This window comes from Toxotes jaculatrix, chromosome 5 (genome assembly GCF_017976425.1).
Source record: "Toxotes jaculatrix isolate fToxJac2 chromosome 5, fToxJac2.pri, whole genome shotgun sequence".
Lineage (NCBI taxonomy): Eukaryota > Metazoa > Chordata > Actinopteri > Toxotidae > Toxotes > Toxotes jaculatrix.
The window spans coordinates 18256199-18270880 of record NC_054398.1 but is presented as its reverse complement, the minus strand read 5'-3'; the positions used below and the strand labels follow the sequence as shown (position 1 = coordinate 18270880).

The window sequence follows — 14682 nt, the reverse complement described above, 5'->3', positions numbered from 1 at the left end:
CTGTGAAACGTGGTGGACACATTTGTGGTCTCTAGAGGATGAATCATCAAGCAAATATCAGCATACTAACACCCTACACCAAGCTGGTGAACACAATAATGTTGTGCATGGTAATGTAAATAAAAATTTTAAAAAATACCACTTGATAACATATCACATATATGTGTCAGCATGTTAGCTCTCATTTAGCATAATTTATAAACAATAAACCAGTTTTGTTTTTGTCACATAACCCTGCAAGATGAAGATCTCTCAGCTACTTTCATTTTTAAACCGCAAGAAACTTTCATTTAGACCAGACATCTATGAGCATGCAGATGGTGGTTAATATAAAGTTACTTGTCAAGTTCCAATATTAAATTGTTTTGTTTGGCCATCATCTAAATAGAGGGGATTCTTTTTACTGGGTTCACATAACATAAATGAAAAGATACAACAACTGGAGGAAAACAAGTGGCGAAGATTTATACAGAAAAAAGGAAAGACACTAAACAAATGAACACCAGAAAAACCACACCACGGTGGAAATAGACAGGAAGGGAAAAAATATCTTAATTCTACATGGAAGGCTGTGTTTATGTTATGTGTTACAGCTTCTCTGTTGATGTGACTGATTCATGGACGTAGTGTGTATAAGAACATGTTGCATAGGTCTCTGTGCCCCCATAGTGTGGCTGGCCCTGATATTGTTTGATGACCAGTACACTGTCTGTACAAACTAACCAGTCACATTTGTAACTACTGACAAAAAAAACAATTCACTCTTCAAAAAAACTTCTGAATTGTTCACCTAGATTTTATATTTTGTCTTGGGTAAGAAAACAGTTGACAGCATTTGATTTGGCAGGTGTCAAAATGTGTTTTGATTCTGTCTTACTGAGCCTTGTGTCAATTGTCCACTTTTTAGGGGTTCAGAAATGCTATGGTCACAATTCTACTCCTGGTGTTCACTGTATACATTATATATAGGACATGCAGCAAGCAAAAATAACAGTCATTGAGCCTTTTGTCTTTAACATCTGAATGAATTGTTTTTTATTGTGACATCATTTTAGCTTTTTTTTTTTTTTAATCTTAAAGTTCTTTAAGGATAACCATAACAGTGGAATTTTCAAAAAAGGTTTTAATCATCATGTTCAGATCACATTTACATTAATATCCACATCCAAAATTCATATTTTAGCACATACATTATATTGTGGGGAGCTGTGGATCTCAAAAATAAACCTGTTGACTTGACCTACACTTAGTGTGATCTTCTCAAAACAGCAAGAACACTGAAGTAAGTTATGCAAAGCCAGCAGAGACAGTTCTTTCCAAAGGCAGATGTTGCAGTGTGAATGTCTTTCACACAAAAAAATTACTAGTGGGTGATCCCATTTTGTAAGTAACAAAAAATCTGAAATCAGAAAGAGGTAGAAAAAAGCAACACTCCAAGTGTATTTTAAATCACTGTCACATAGTGTGTTTGTGTTATGGCGACAAATACATATTAAGGTGTAATAAATCCCATTTTCTAGTTTATCATAATCAAGACTCATCTTTGAATAGGATTGTTGTGAATAGAAGCCTGACTGATTGTACTTGAATATGTTTGTCACAGAACACATTCGCTCTTCATTCTTCAGGATTTTTAGAAATAAAATATTGTTGCTATAGTGAAGTTATGGGTCTTGAAGGGGAATTACTTTCACATGTCAGTCTTTTTACAGGCCTTAGGGACTGATGCTGCATGTCTGCATTGTAGGCAATGTAGGCACCAGATTTTGACAAGGAAGAATGGAATTAAAAAGATGATATCTCTGGTTTGGCTGCAACAATTTTCATCTTTTTATTTTTTAACTATCCATTGTGAGTCGGGCAATGTTATAGAAACGCAATACTAAATCAGTGAAGTACTCTTTTAATCAAGTCACCAGGCTGGCTATTTTTCATATTTTAAGAATAACAAAATGTCACAGTATTTTTCTCTAAAGCAGTCAACTTAACAACATCCCACACAGCTACTCTTTGGGTTAGTGTTTGATAATGCTTGGATTTCACATAAAACCAGTCTCTTATTTTTCGTGTCATTCATGTTTAACCTTTTTCCCAACAAAAATCATTCTCCACAGAAATCTCACAATTGAAATACATATGAATGTTGTGAGCAAAACAACTGTCAACAAAGCTGCAATGACATCGATAGAGTTGTAAACAAACCAAGACATTTTGTTGGACTGTGTCTGTAGATGACGGGCTCCTTTATGCCTTATGACATATTCTATCCAAAACACTGCCTGGTCCAGAGGTTTCAGGGGCTGATCTCTGTGCAGCCTTGACAGCCTCTGCATGTTTTCCATGTAAGAGGAATTGTAAAGAACTGTCATCAGTGCATCTGAAAAGATGTGCCTATCAAGCATCGCAATATCCAAAATCACTGCTCCTCCCTTTGCTCTGATTCTGGAGAGGTTATCAGGCTGATCAAAGAATAAGGGAAGTCCAACCACAGGAACCCCATGGTAAATTGCTTCTTGAACCCCGTTGGTGCCTCCATGGGTCACAAACACCCTCGTTTTGGGATGTCCTAAGAGGTCGTTCTGTGGCAACCAGTTGACCAGTAATGTGTTGTTGCCCAGGCTGGCTGGCCTTTGCCCCATGTACCTCCATATAACCTTCTGAGGCAACTGAGCAAAGGCTACAGCAATCTCTTCAGCGACATCTTGAGGAAGCTTCCCAACTAAAGTTCCTAAGGTCATTATAATGACCCCATGATCTACAGAGCTCTGGACAAACTCCTCCAGATCAGCAGGCAGCGGCTTTGGGGGCTTGCACTGAAATCCGCCCATGTAGACTATATTTGGCATCGTGGGACGTGGAAATTCAAAGACAAAATCATTCCTCATAAGCCATATATCAGCATCCAGGAAAAACGTTGAGTAATCGACATCAGGACCAAAGTACTGCCGAACCACAGGTTTGTAGTGTGGTTCTGTGATGTATGATAGTGTGTACATCCCAAGGATATAACTCAAAACATTCTTGATTCTTTGAGGGAAAGTCATCCTATCTGTCATCTCTGTTGCAGTGAAAGGAATGTATGCCAGAGGTGAAGGAGCAATAAGAAAATGAGCTTCACCTTGAATGGTCCACCTGACATTGAAAACAAGAGGAACCTGGAGCCGACGTGCCAGCAAGGCCCCTCCTCCAATGCCAGGGTCAGTCAAAACCACGTCATATTTGGCATCACGCAGGGAACGCATCAGCTTTTCATCTTCAAACATCTGAACGACCATTTCACTCATTCTCTTGTGGAACTGATAGAACTGATTCACAACCATCCGCTCCATCTGAATACGAGTCCAGATGCGAGACCAAAAAGATGTAGGCTTACCCTGAAGCCGGATCTCCAGCTGTGGAGACAAAAAGGCTTCAAAGTTTTCCTCAAAGCCACCTGTGCAGGGAAGTGTGACAGAGGTGTAGAAAGGAGAGTTTTCACTGATGTACCAGCTATCCGAAGCTCGAACCACAGTGACCTGGTGGCCTTTGACATACAGTTCTTCTATGAGTACTTTCATGTTTACCCAGTGGCTTCCGTCCAATGGGAACACCAGTATTTTGCCTCCAGATGCACAGGATAGTTGATTAAACAGTAGAGTAAAGGTGAGCAGAGACAAATGAGGCACCTTCGTGCTGACGTCTCTCAGAGACCTTAAAAACAAAAACAACAAAATTTAAAAAAAAAAATCACTGAGAGAGTACTGCTTGTCCAGTTTACATGTTTTGCAGTGGTGGAAAAAAACTAAGTACATTTACTCAAGCACAGTACTTCAGTACAATTTTCAGGTATACGCACTTTACTTGAATATTTCCGTTTGATGCTGTTTTATTTGTCTCCTTCACTTAATTCCTGAGGCAAATATTGATAGTTTTTACTCCATTACATTATTTGAGCTATAGTGAGTACTTTGCAGATTAAAATCTTACATAAAACGCACATGATACGCTTATGAAATACAATGTATTGTTAAAGATTAAACCAGTGGTTGGCCCCCTTTGTCACATTTCAGATCTGTATGGGTTATTAGGGGACAAGTATCTTTACTTTGGATACTTTAATTACATTTTTCTGATAATACTTCTGTTCTTTTACTGAATGAATGAGTTTGCCAATACTTAAAAAGGATCTTTTTTTTCATTGTATTATTGATACTTTTACCTAAACAAATAATCTGAATACCTCTGCCACCACTGAAGAAATGGCACCATATCAACTAGGCACAATCACTGATCCAAATAAAAGAGTTCCCCAAACACTAAAATTCAAAACAGATACTTTGCACTTACACTCAACGCTATTTTTTTACACCACACTTCAACATAACACACATTTCATGGCTGTTTTTAGGTTGTGCATAAGATTAATACTTACCCAAATTCACGGTACAGGAAAGACAATCCAGCTGTCACAAAGTGTCCCTGCTGTACGAGTTTCCCAAGATGGCAAGTTTTGTGCACAGTTAGAAAGAAAGAGTGCTGAATGCACCTCCTAGTCTGTCCTAGTAAAGTGCATTCATGGGTACATGACATGAAGTTACGTCATGTACTCTTTCTGGGTTCAATGAAACACAGTTGTAAAACAAGGTGTTCCGTGCTGCAGATAAGGGTCCTGTTGTAAAATATCCATACTTCTCTTGGCACTGTGAGAACAAGAGCTCATGTTAAGTTGTAAGACCAACAAATTTATCTGTTGTGCCACCTAGTGTCAAGTCAGTGCACACAACTTCAAATGACTCATGATTATTTGCCTGAACAGAGCAGTAATATTGAGCAGTCCATACACATCCATGACTGCAAATAATACGGCTGTTTCCAAAAAGCACAGAGCCATAAAATCCACGCTGCTCAGGCAAGTCCTTGGTTTTTTAACATAAAACTACACCGCAAGTAATTGTCATATTTATTATTTTATTTATTTGCTAGCTGCTGTGATTAAATCTGAAAGCTGAGAGAGGAGCTTTAATTCTAACCAATGGAACAACTCACCTGATGATCACTTCTTAAAACGCCAGTTTGTAAAGTAATATTTAAGAAACTGTTTTGACTATGCATACTTTTTTACATGGCTGGTTGGACTGACCTGTTTGGGGGCTGCAAGGCAAATATTTGCTGTCTGCCCCCAAGACTGCACACTAGAGATTGTAGTTTCATTATATTTAGCACAGAACCCAGAAAGCAACCAATACTCCTGTACTGGAATATTACCTACACACACCTTTAGAAGCTACACACCTTTATTCAGCCATAAACACCCTGTGACCACACCATAAACTAAAATTTAAAAGAAATTTAAAAGATTTTAAAATTTGACTTTGACACAGGGCCACAGAATTACATGATTATGGAGGACCCAACTGATATTGTTCTGGTTTGGTGCAAATTCCTCCCAAAAAATCTGTAATGAATCCAACCAGTTTGGGGGCCTCTGGAGGTCTGTGGTCCTGGGTTAACTGGCAACCCAGTCTTTCTTTTTAAACTTTCCCAAAATTTTGTTTGCTTGTATATTACATTTTGTACATTTACTATACTTTATCCATGATCTGGTTCCTGTAAGCAAGCTTGTGTGCATTATTATGAGATTACTGGCATATAAAAACAAAAAATGATAACACAGAACAAAAATAAAATATGGCTAAATTTAATAAAACTGAAGTTGTGTAGTGTCAAACTGTGTAAAATACTACTGACCGTGTGCACCGTAAACCAAACCCTCCAGCCCTTTGTTGTTGTTCTCACGCTAACATGCGAGATCCGTAGGACCGACTCAACTGCGCGGTCGCATTCCGCCCCGACTTCCCCTCTGCCAGCGGCCTGGTGGTTTGAGATGAGTAGAAGATGTCGGTGTCGGGGCTGAAGGCCGAACTGAAGTTTTTGGAGTCAATTTTTGACCCAAACCACGAACGATTCAGAATAATAGACTGGAAACCAGATGAACTCAGTTGCCAATTCAATGTAACAGGAGAGAAGCTGCTGATCATTCACTGCAACATCACGGTGAGTCCAGGCCAGCTAACCCAGCCACTGACTATCGACTGAAACCAAATCATTCCGCCGAAGGTTCCGTGTTTACAAATCAACTACGAATAAAGTGTTGGCTTTTATTCCCACTTAGTGCCCAGCCAACACGATTTAAGTAATCCCGTGGATTAAAGAAGACAACACAGCTCCAGTGTTAAATTCACTTTGAAAATAATAAAATAAAGCGTCGATTAGAAACGACGATGCGGTAGCTTTTGCTAGCCTCTTAACTGAAAGTAACGCTAGCTTGTCTAGTTAGCCAAAATAACTGCGTTACAGTTTGCAGTACAGCGGCTTCTAACTTTCTAACTAATGAACCCTATCTAGTTTAATCTTAACGTTATTTAGCTTAGACATGAACTTTCACAACATTACAGCTGTTCTATAACTAGCTGTATTTCAAAGAACACAGACGAACGACTGAATGTCCCATTCACATCTTTAACCTTAGATAGATGCGGTTTAATGGAATGTTGTGCCACTGTGTTTTCTGCCTTTTCAGTAAATAGACGGATCCCTCTGGCGAACTTACTGGCATATATTAAAGCGTCGACGTTTGTGTCTCCTTTATCTGGACATCAAAACGCGTACAAAGCGATATAATGTAGACATGAAAGAGACAGGACTGTATTTAAGATATAGTTCTTTTTTCCTAATCTGCTTATAATTTGAACTGAGCTATCTACATATATTTTGTCAACGTAGAATCGTCAGATGGGCCTTGTATTTTTATGCACTGTATACCTTACTCATATATGCGTTATAAGTGACATAAATCATCTTTACAAATATGTGTGGAAAACATATGTGTAGGTAATGTCACTAATAACCGGGGATCACTTCGATCATGGCATTTGTATTTCTATGGTTCAGATGGCACAGACCTTGTTAACACCCTGACCACATCCTCCCTTCTCTGAGCACAAACATCCACATGCGCACTTCCACTCGTGCTCATTTTTGGGGGGACACAGGCATGTTAAAATGTTTTCACAGCCATGTCATGTTGGGACTGCAGCTGAGTCAGTCCGCTTCTCCTTTGAGTCAGGCTCAATCTCAAAGAAACCAGAGCACACTCAGCATCACAGTCTCTCTGACTGGCGAAACCCATTTTAGCAAATCCAGGTGTTGGAAGAGCAGGGAGATATGGAAAACATGCAGGGTTGTGGGGGGTCCATGGGAACCAGGATTGAGAAACACTGATTTGTTCCATTGGGTATGCACTATCAGGTTATATAGGACACAGTCCCTGTGAGTGTCTTTGAATTTGGTTTTGTGATGGTTAGTAGTAGATCCTGAAAAGATGTGGATTAGGACAGTGGCTAACAAATGTTTTCATTGTTGGTTAATCTGCTGATTAACCAACAAAACATGTTCTCATTTTTTTTGATTGGACTATGAAACGATTTTCTTTCTTTCTTTCTTTCTTTTTATTTATTTGTTTATTTTGCAGTCCATCAGTTTCCCAAAACCCAAGGACTCAACTCAACAGCCCAAATCCCAGAGATATTCAGTCTGTACAGATATAAAACATAGAAAAGGGAGGAGCTGGAACTAGCAGTTTTTTGGGCATTTTCGCTTCATGTATGGCATAAATGATTAATCAGCTTGTTTTAGCTCAAAAACGCAGAGAGCTAAAATGTTGAACGGCAGCCGTTTGAGTACAAATTTCAGTAGCTTATGCTACGTTCATATGATATTGCAGTTAATTACAGGTTTCTTACTTGTAAAAACCGTCAACAGCCAAGGTGCAGTGATGATTAGAAAGGTTCAGTTTTTCTTAAGGATGTGATATTTCCAGCAACGTGGACACAGCATAAAAAACTCCTGCGTACTGACCCTAACCCATTCGTAGCTTTACACCTAAACCCCACCTTTACACATGTGCAGCTTTTTCCTGTCTTGAAATTGGACATGGGATCCTTGCCATGGAACTTATTATCTATACATTACATAGCCGCACCAAAGACAACTGATTTCCACCATTTGAACTTGTTTGTTATACTACACAGCAGTGTTTTTCCCCCCACTATACCATACCAGTGCCTTGGATGAAGGGTTAGTCCCTTTATAGTTCACAACTGTCTTTTGAATCTTCAGTCATATCAACTGAAGTCCCCACATGATTTAACAACTGAATTGAGGTCTAACTGAAGGTTTAGAGCATCACTCAGCCACTTGTCTGCCAGTGCTTAAGATACTCTTGCAGCTCTGCAGCTGGCCCTAGACAAATCATTTTGTTCAGTGGGTGGTTGTGTGGGCTAAGACATTTGGTTTGAAATCATTTATAGCTTTGGAATAAACTTTAACATTTTATGTAGATGAGATTTCCCTGCGCAACATTTTGGTTTCATAAAAAGAGTGGTGTTCTCTATTTAGGGTTAATATACAATCTGTAGACAATAAAGCCATCAACACACCAGCATGACTGGCTAAATTTCCATATCCTATTGTTGCCTCTGTTGCAGGAATCCTATCCCTCAACACCCCCAATATGGTTTGTTGACTCTGATGATCCTAGTCTGGCTGAAGTGTTGGAGCGCTTAGAGGAAGTGAGAAAAGGCAGTACATTGGTAAGTAGGCTGATGTGGAGCCAGCGTCACAGACACTTGCACAGAATGGTATTGTCACCTACACTCAGTGGCACCTTTTCTCAGTTACACTTCTGTGAATGCAGTCAGGTACAACAGCCTTGCCATTCATGTCTACAGCTGTGTGCAAAGGTTTGGGCAGACTGGGACAAATCACACATTTGTTGATTTCTAATGTTTTTGTTCTCCCTTTTAATCCATATAATGCAAATGAGCACGACGCCATCACTACTTATGACCTCAGTACAAAAACCTCTTATGATTGCATATGACTGAACACCTAATAAAGTGGACACTTGACTGTGTTTTTAGTGCTTGACTAGTGGAAAGTTGTTTAATTGTTTAATGGTGGATTGGTTTTCATTATTTCCTCTGCAGCTTCTTCAGCAGCTGAAGCGGCTCATTTGTGATCTCTGTCGTCTGTACAACCTGCCACAACATCCAGATGTAGAAATGCTCGACCAGCCTCTACCTACTGGTCCAATTACCCAAGAGCGAAAGGTAAGCAGTAAAAGACAAGAAAAATAAAAATTCAGTGCCTCTTTGTTACATTTGAAAGCTGCCAACTAAAGTTTGTCAACTGGCATTGTTTTCTCCTCACTACAGCACGGGCCATCAGATGAGGTGACATCTGAAGAGGAGGAGGAGGAAGAAATGGGAGAGGTGCCTTTATGTATTCCTGACAGTTCTTCAGTATTATTCATAGCTTAGTGATCACATTTGTTGTGCATCCTGTTTCTAAACATAATTAATACATTGTGGCAGCAGGACATTGACTTGGACCAAGACCTGGACCATTATGACATGAAAGAAGAGGAGCCAGTAGATGGAAAAAAATCTGAAGATGATGGGATAGAAAAAGAAAACCTGGCCATCTTGGAGAAGATTCGTAAAAACCAGAGACAGGATCACTTGAATGTAAGTGCTCCTTCAGTTCATGTTTTTCTTTATTGAGTTGACAGTAAGAGAGTGGAGAAGTGGAGGAGCTGCGTTCCCCTGTAAATTGTCATTTGAATGTTAGCATCCATATTACTCCGCACAAAACCATGGAAGTCTCCTGGGGGAGACTGGGGTTCAATAGCATTTCACCGAATCTGAGTCCAGTATGGAATCCAAATATTTTCAAATACTTTATCAGATCAAGGTAGATTTAACATTAGCAGGTAACTGGAGTGATAAATAACAGTTCAGAGTCAGCTTAGCTCTGTAATCATCTCTTGTTTGCTGAGAAGGCCAAAAACTCTGTGCTATTTAGGAGCACCTTGAAACTGAGATGAGCAGCATTAGAATGTTTGAAATGTTTTTCAAATTCCTGCTTCATGAATCCAGTGTTTTCTTCATTCCTCTTTATGAGTAAAAACATCAAGGAGAGATAAAAGGTTCAAGGTCTGGCTGTATTCTGTATTTTTATGATCCAAAAATGTCGTTCATCAGTGGGATGACACCTTGGTGGGTTTTTGTTGCAGGGTGCAGTCTCTGGCTCGGTGCAAGCCTCAGACCGCCTAATGAAGGAACTCAGGGAGATCTACAGATCGCAGAGTTACAAGACAGGTGACTACTGGGAAAAATTTCCTTATAGTGGTGGCTGTTCTTGTTTTAACTTCTCATCAGCAGATTGAAGCAAAGTTCTGTGTCTGTTTCATTCTCTTCACAGGTATTTATTCAGTCGAACTAGTCAATGACAGCCTTTATGAATGGCACGTCAAGTTAAGGACGTAAGTTTTCACATTCAGTTACTTTTAATAATTTCCATAATTTTCAGCTTGCTAAATACTCTGTCTTCTGTTAGATTTGACTTATCCTTCTTCGTTACAGGGTAGACCCAGATAGTCCATTACATAGTGACTTGCAGGTCTTAAAAGAAAAGGAAGGAGTGGACTACATTCTGCTCAATTTCTCTTATAAAGTGAGTCTTCTGATAATGTTTGTTAATTGTTTTATTTATTTATTGAGGAAGAGTTTTGTAGAGGCTCAATTTTCTTTTCTTCTTCATGTGACAGGATAATTTTCCTTTTGACCCACCTTTTGTACGGGTTGTCTCACCTGTGCTCTCCGGAGGGTGAGTGTGTAGTGAACAAACTTGCTAAAAGTGAAGTGAACTCTTTCTTGGTCAACTGTGGATATTTACTTTATCTACTAAAATCTTTAATACCCATTACAAATGCTGGTATGTTTTTTTAATTTCAGGTATGTTCTAGGAGGAGGGGCCTTGTGCATGGAACTTCTCACAAAACAGGTGTGTAAATGAGTTTGCTCTTGTGACGTAATTGTTCTCAACCCAAACAAAAGAGGAATTGGATTCATGTGGGGGTTTTTTTGTGTGTTTTTGTCTTTTTTTGTCAGGGCTGGAGCAGTGCCTATTCCATAGAATCTGTCATTATGCAGATAAATGCAACTCTGGTGAAAGGAAAAGCCAGGGTGCAGTTTGGAGCCAATAAGGTAATTGATGTCGTTCGTCTCAAGTGTGCTTAAAATGAATACGGTTGCAAAACATCTCTACAGGCAAACAAAAATGTTGAGGGCAACTTTGGCAATGGCTGTTTCAGAGTATTTTCTGTGTAACTCCAGCTGCTGTAGATAGCACAGCTGTACACAGAACAGTAACTGACCAGTTCCTGTTTGGAGCAGTGAAACTTGTGTAGAAAGATGACAGGAAGGTAGTGCAGAGAGATTTGGGAGTGCCGTAGTAGTTGTTTATATAGTTCCTATTGCAAGCAATTTACAGAGCATTATTTGTTTTTCAGAACCAGTACAATCTTGCCAGAGCACAACAGTCATACAAATCCCTTGTGCAGATTCATGAAAAGAACGGTAAGTCAATATTTCTGAAGGATTGTGGATCAATACGCACACTGTGGTATGGATCCATTGGCAAATGGGGTTTCTCTCTCTGTTCTTACAGGCTGGTACACACCACCTAAAGAGGACGGATAAGGAGCTACTACCACTATGCACAGGGAACATGTCTTTGGGTCAAAGTATCTTGTTTTCTTTGGAATATTTTCCCCCTTCTGACTTACTGGGGATATATCATCTTTTATCGCGGAAACCATCTCGTTGGCTCATCTGACAAGTATTCCTTCGCCCCACTCCGGGAAAAAGACTTTATTCTGGTGTCACTTTGCTTCTCCCCTCAGTGTTTTAGTGAGGAGGATGATGTGAGGGTATCACTAGTCCTGTTTTCTAAATATGCTCATTTGTCTTTAAAAAAAAAAAACTTTTCTCCCTTTAAATGTGGGGAAATGCTTTTTCTTTCGCTGCTTGGACAAACTGGGCTTCACAAACAGTCAGTTACACCTCTTTAAATGGGAATTTTAAAAGAAGATTGATACTGAAGCTCTTGAAGTGGCACCTCACTGCACCTGTTTTTATTGAATAAATTTCTCCTTTTTTTTTTTTTTTTGGAAATTAAGTGGTACATGAATGCAAATATTGTTTTAGAAATATTATTTGGCAATTGTTTTTATTATTGGAGCATCCTAGACAATAAACGAGCCAATTTTCATGTTTTAGGAGCGTATCTTTAAATTGAAATGACCTATCGCTTGGTATCTTTTAGCTCTTATTTTTTAAAATGTGTGAAGAATACTGGGCCAAAAGGCTGCAGTCTTGTTGAACTAAGATCAACTGTTGTCGTTGAACAAATCCACCAGTCATTAATATGAAGATAGGGCCAGTGGGTTCGAAATATCTCCGAATCTGCATAATATATATCTTGGAAAGAGGTTACGTAGATATATTTTCACCAGACGATGATAAGATGAGCATCATGGCATCATTTTGTAAGTTCCAGCAAGCCTAACTTTGCAGCCGAGAAGCTCTTTTTGCCTTATTTCTGTTAACACAGCAGCCCCCGCAAGTGCTCGGTTTGGCTATTGGCCTTTCTCTTTGATTATCGCTGTAGAGGTTGATGGCTAGTTTGATGCTGAAAATGAAGGCCCGTGTGCACAACATTAACAGCATGTTGCACAGGGGCTTCGTCTTAGCTGCTGTTGTGAAAGATATTTGGATTTGATTACAGTCACTTTGTACCGCAGAACCGTGCCGGGTTGGGCTTTACAGAGGGAATAAATGAAGGCTGTTTGGATGTGGGATTATTCAACATTCTGCCCGGTTTTGCAGCAAATTTGTCATATTTCCCTGACGTACATGGATTGTAATGGTATGCCCCTGCCCAGTTCAGATTTGAAATTGTCACCTTGTTGCACGACATTCTTTGCAGCTGGATTTACACCACCACCACTGCTGCCTCAGTTTTCTCAGTCAGCAGCTACACTTCCATCATTTGCAGGGCTTCCTTCGCCACCATATCATTATCATGGTTGTGTTTTGGTGTCTCTTTTGGTGTGTAACAAAAAGGATCATTCATCGTGCAGTGAAAACTCACCTGAAACTCTGTTTGAAACTTATGTTTTAACTTTGACCTTGCAATATACTGTACTGTAGTACACCATCAGTACTGCTGTTCCCCATACTATAAGGACACACACTGTATCTATCAATCAGTTTGCTCTTTTGCAGTTTATTTGTTAACACTGTCTGCAAAAGTATGTTCGAATGGCTTCGAATTGCAACTCAGGTAACAAACAATCCTTAGGAGGGGAATCTGTACACGTTGAGTTATGGGTTATTTTCTTGGATTAGTAAATGCTCTGTTCAGCTAATGTTTAGGTTCACTCACAATCTGATCTGATGTCAAAAACAGGAAATATAATCAGCTTTACAATAATATGGGTCACATGTTTCAAGCAATGTTAGAGGAAGGACATCTACTGAAAAATTGTAGGACATGGTGACCCCCCCCCCCCCCCCCCCCCCCCCCCCCGCTCCACAATGGCTCATCAGTACCCACTGAAGTCTTTTTTCTTTTTTTTCCTCCCAAGTACTGAAATAGATTTGATTTCAATGTGTGATCTTTGAATATTCCTGATAAAAATGTTTGCACAAATGGCATCAATGTGCCTGTAGAAGTCAGTTACAACAACAAGCACGTTCTGAGCTAAATATTTAAAAATCAGGAAAATCTTTTTGGGTTTTTTTTCCCTTTCCAGCACCTTTCTCCACATCCTGTTGTTACATGTCTGATATATGTGAGGGGTGACAAGTCATCGGGTATTGTAAAGAAGTTTCCTCACCACTAAAAGGGCCTGTGTTCTCTGGCAGCACAGAAAAGTTGCACCATCAACTTCTTTTAAAGGCATAATTACAACCACCCCTGCTACAAAGTCTTTATCCACCCGAGTGATCTCCTTCCTCCAAAATGCCAAAACTCTGGTCAGAGGGAATACTGAGAGATGATTCAAGTTTGATAGTCATGCCGTGGTGAATAGACTTGCACGCTTCTCTAATTGGACTGAGCGTTGAAAAGGATTCATTTATCTCAATCGTCAGTTCGCTTTCTGGCGCCAACAAACAGATGACAGAATCTGGCACCGTTGGCTCGCTTTGGTTTTCTGGTTATTTTTCATTTTCCATTTGAAGAAATTTTGACCATGTACAGTAATTTGTAAACTTGCATCAAGTTTATGAATAAAGAATTTTAAGATTATTGCTGTTTTATGGACTTTCCTGTGTGTTTTTGAGCTCCTAGATAAACAGAACATTTTTTTCCATTAGGGTTACTTTGAGGATCTCCAGTATGTAGGGGCTGATATTCATATCTTATTAAATAACAAATATCAGCCAGCCATTGTGTTTAGTGCTGATCCAGTTTCCATACTGATTTGAGTATGTATGAAAGCATTTTTATTTGAAGTGAGTAACATGTCACGGTTTCACTTTTGAACAGGTCCTGTTTTACAGCCCTGCACATGCACAGCGAGGACTTGCAGCTTTGTTGCGGGTTTGTGGAACAGTTTCCTCAGAATTTCCTAAGGTTTCCTGCAATTTAATCCTCAGCAAATATCCATTTATTACTGTAAACCTTGTAAAAAAAACTGTTTTAAAGCTTTGTGACAACTGCTTCTTAGTATTTTCGGCTTCATTCCATTAAATGAGAATCTAATCTTTCAAGTTATCTGACAGGTAACTTATA

General features: G+C 39.4%; 2 protein-coding genes across 3 annotated transcripts; one reads left to right on the top strand and one right to left on the bottom strand.

The window, feature by feature from the left end:
- Positions 1-1108: 1108 nt before the first annotated feature.
- On the bottom strand, positions 1109-4688 carry LOC121181593 (UDP-glucuronosyltransferase 2C1-like). The gene is made up of 2 exons (XM_041037552.1): positions 4412-4688; positions 1109-3690 (listed from the first exon to the last, which is right to left on the bottom strand). Exons 1-2 carry the CDS (start codon positions 4567-4569, stop codon positions 2070-2072), a joined length of 1779 nt encoding a protein of 592 aa, XP_040893486.1. The 5' UTR covers positions 4570-4688; the 3' UTR covers positions 1109-2069.
- A 1105-nt stretch (positions 4689-5793) lies between these two features.
- On the top strand, positions 5794-14196 carry LOC121181594 (ubiquitin-conjugating enzyme E2 Q2-like). Of its 2 annotated transcripts, none has more exons than XM_041037554.1 (13): positions 5794-6033; positions 8526-8630; positions 9027-9149; positions 9255-9311; positions 9417-9566; positions 10115-10199; positions 10303-10363; positions 10464-10554; positions 10649-10707; positions 10836-10884; positions 10992-11087; positions 11393-11459; positions 11551-14196. In XM_041037554.1, exons 1-13 carry the CDS (start codon positions 5875-5877, stop codon positions 11580-11582), a joined length of 1134 nt encoding a protein of 377 aa, XP_040893488.1. In that variant the 5' UTR covers positions 5794-5874; the 3' UTR covers positions 11583-14196. The 2 variants fall into 2 exon arrangements, with proteins under 2 accessions (XP_040893488.1, XP_040893487.1); XM_041037553.1 differs by having other exon boundaries at positions 9414-9566.
- The last annotated feature ends 486 nt before the right edge of the window (positions 14197-14682 follow it).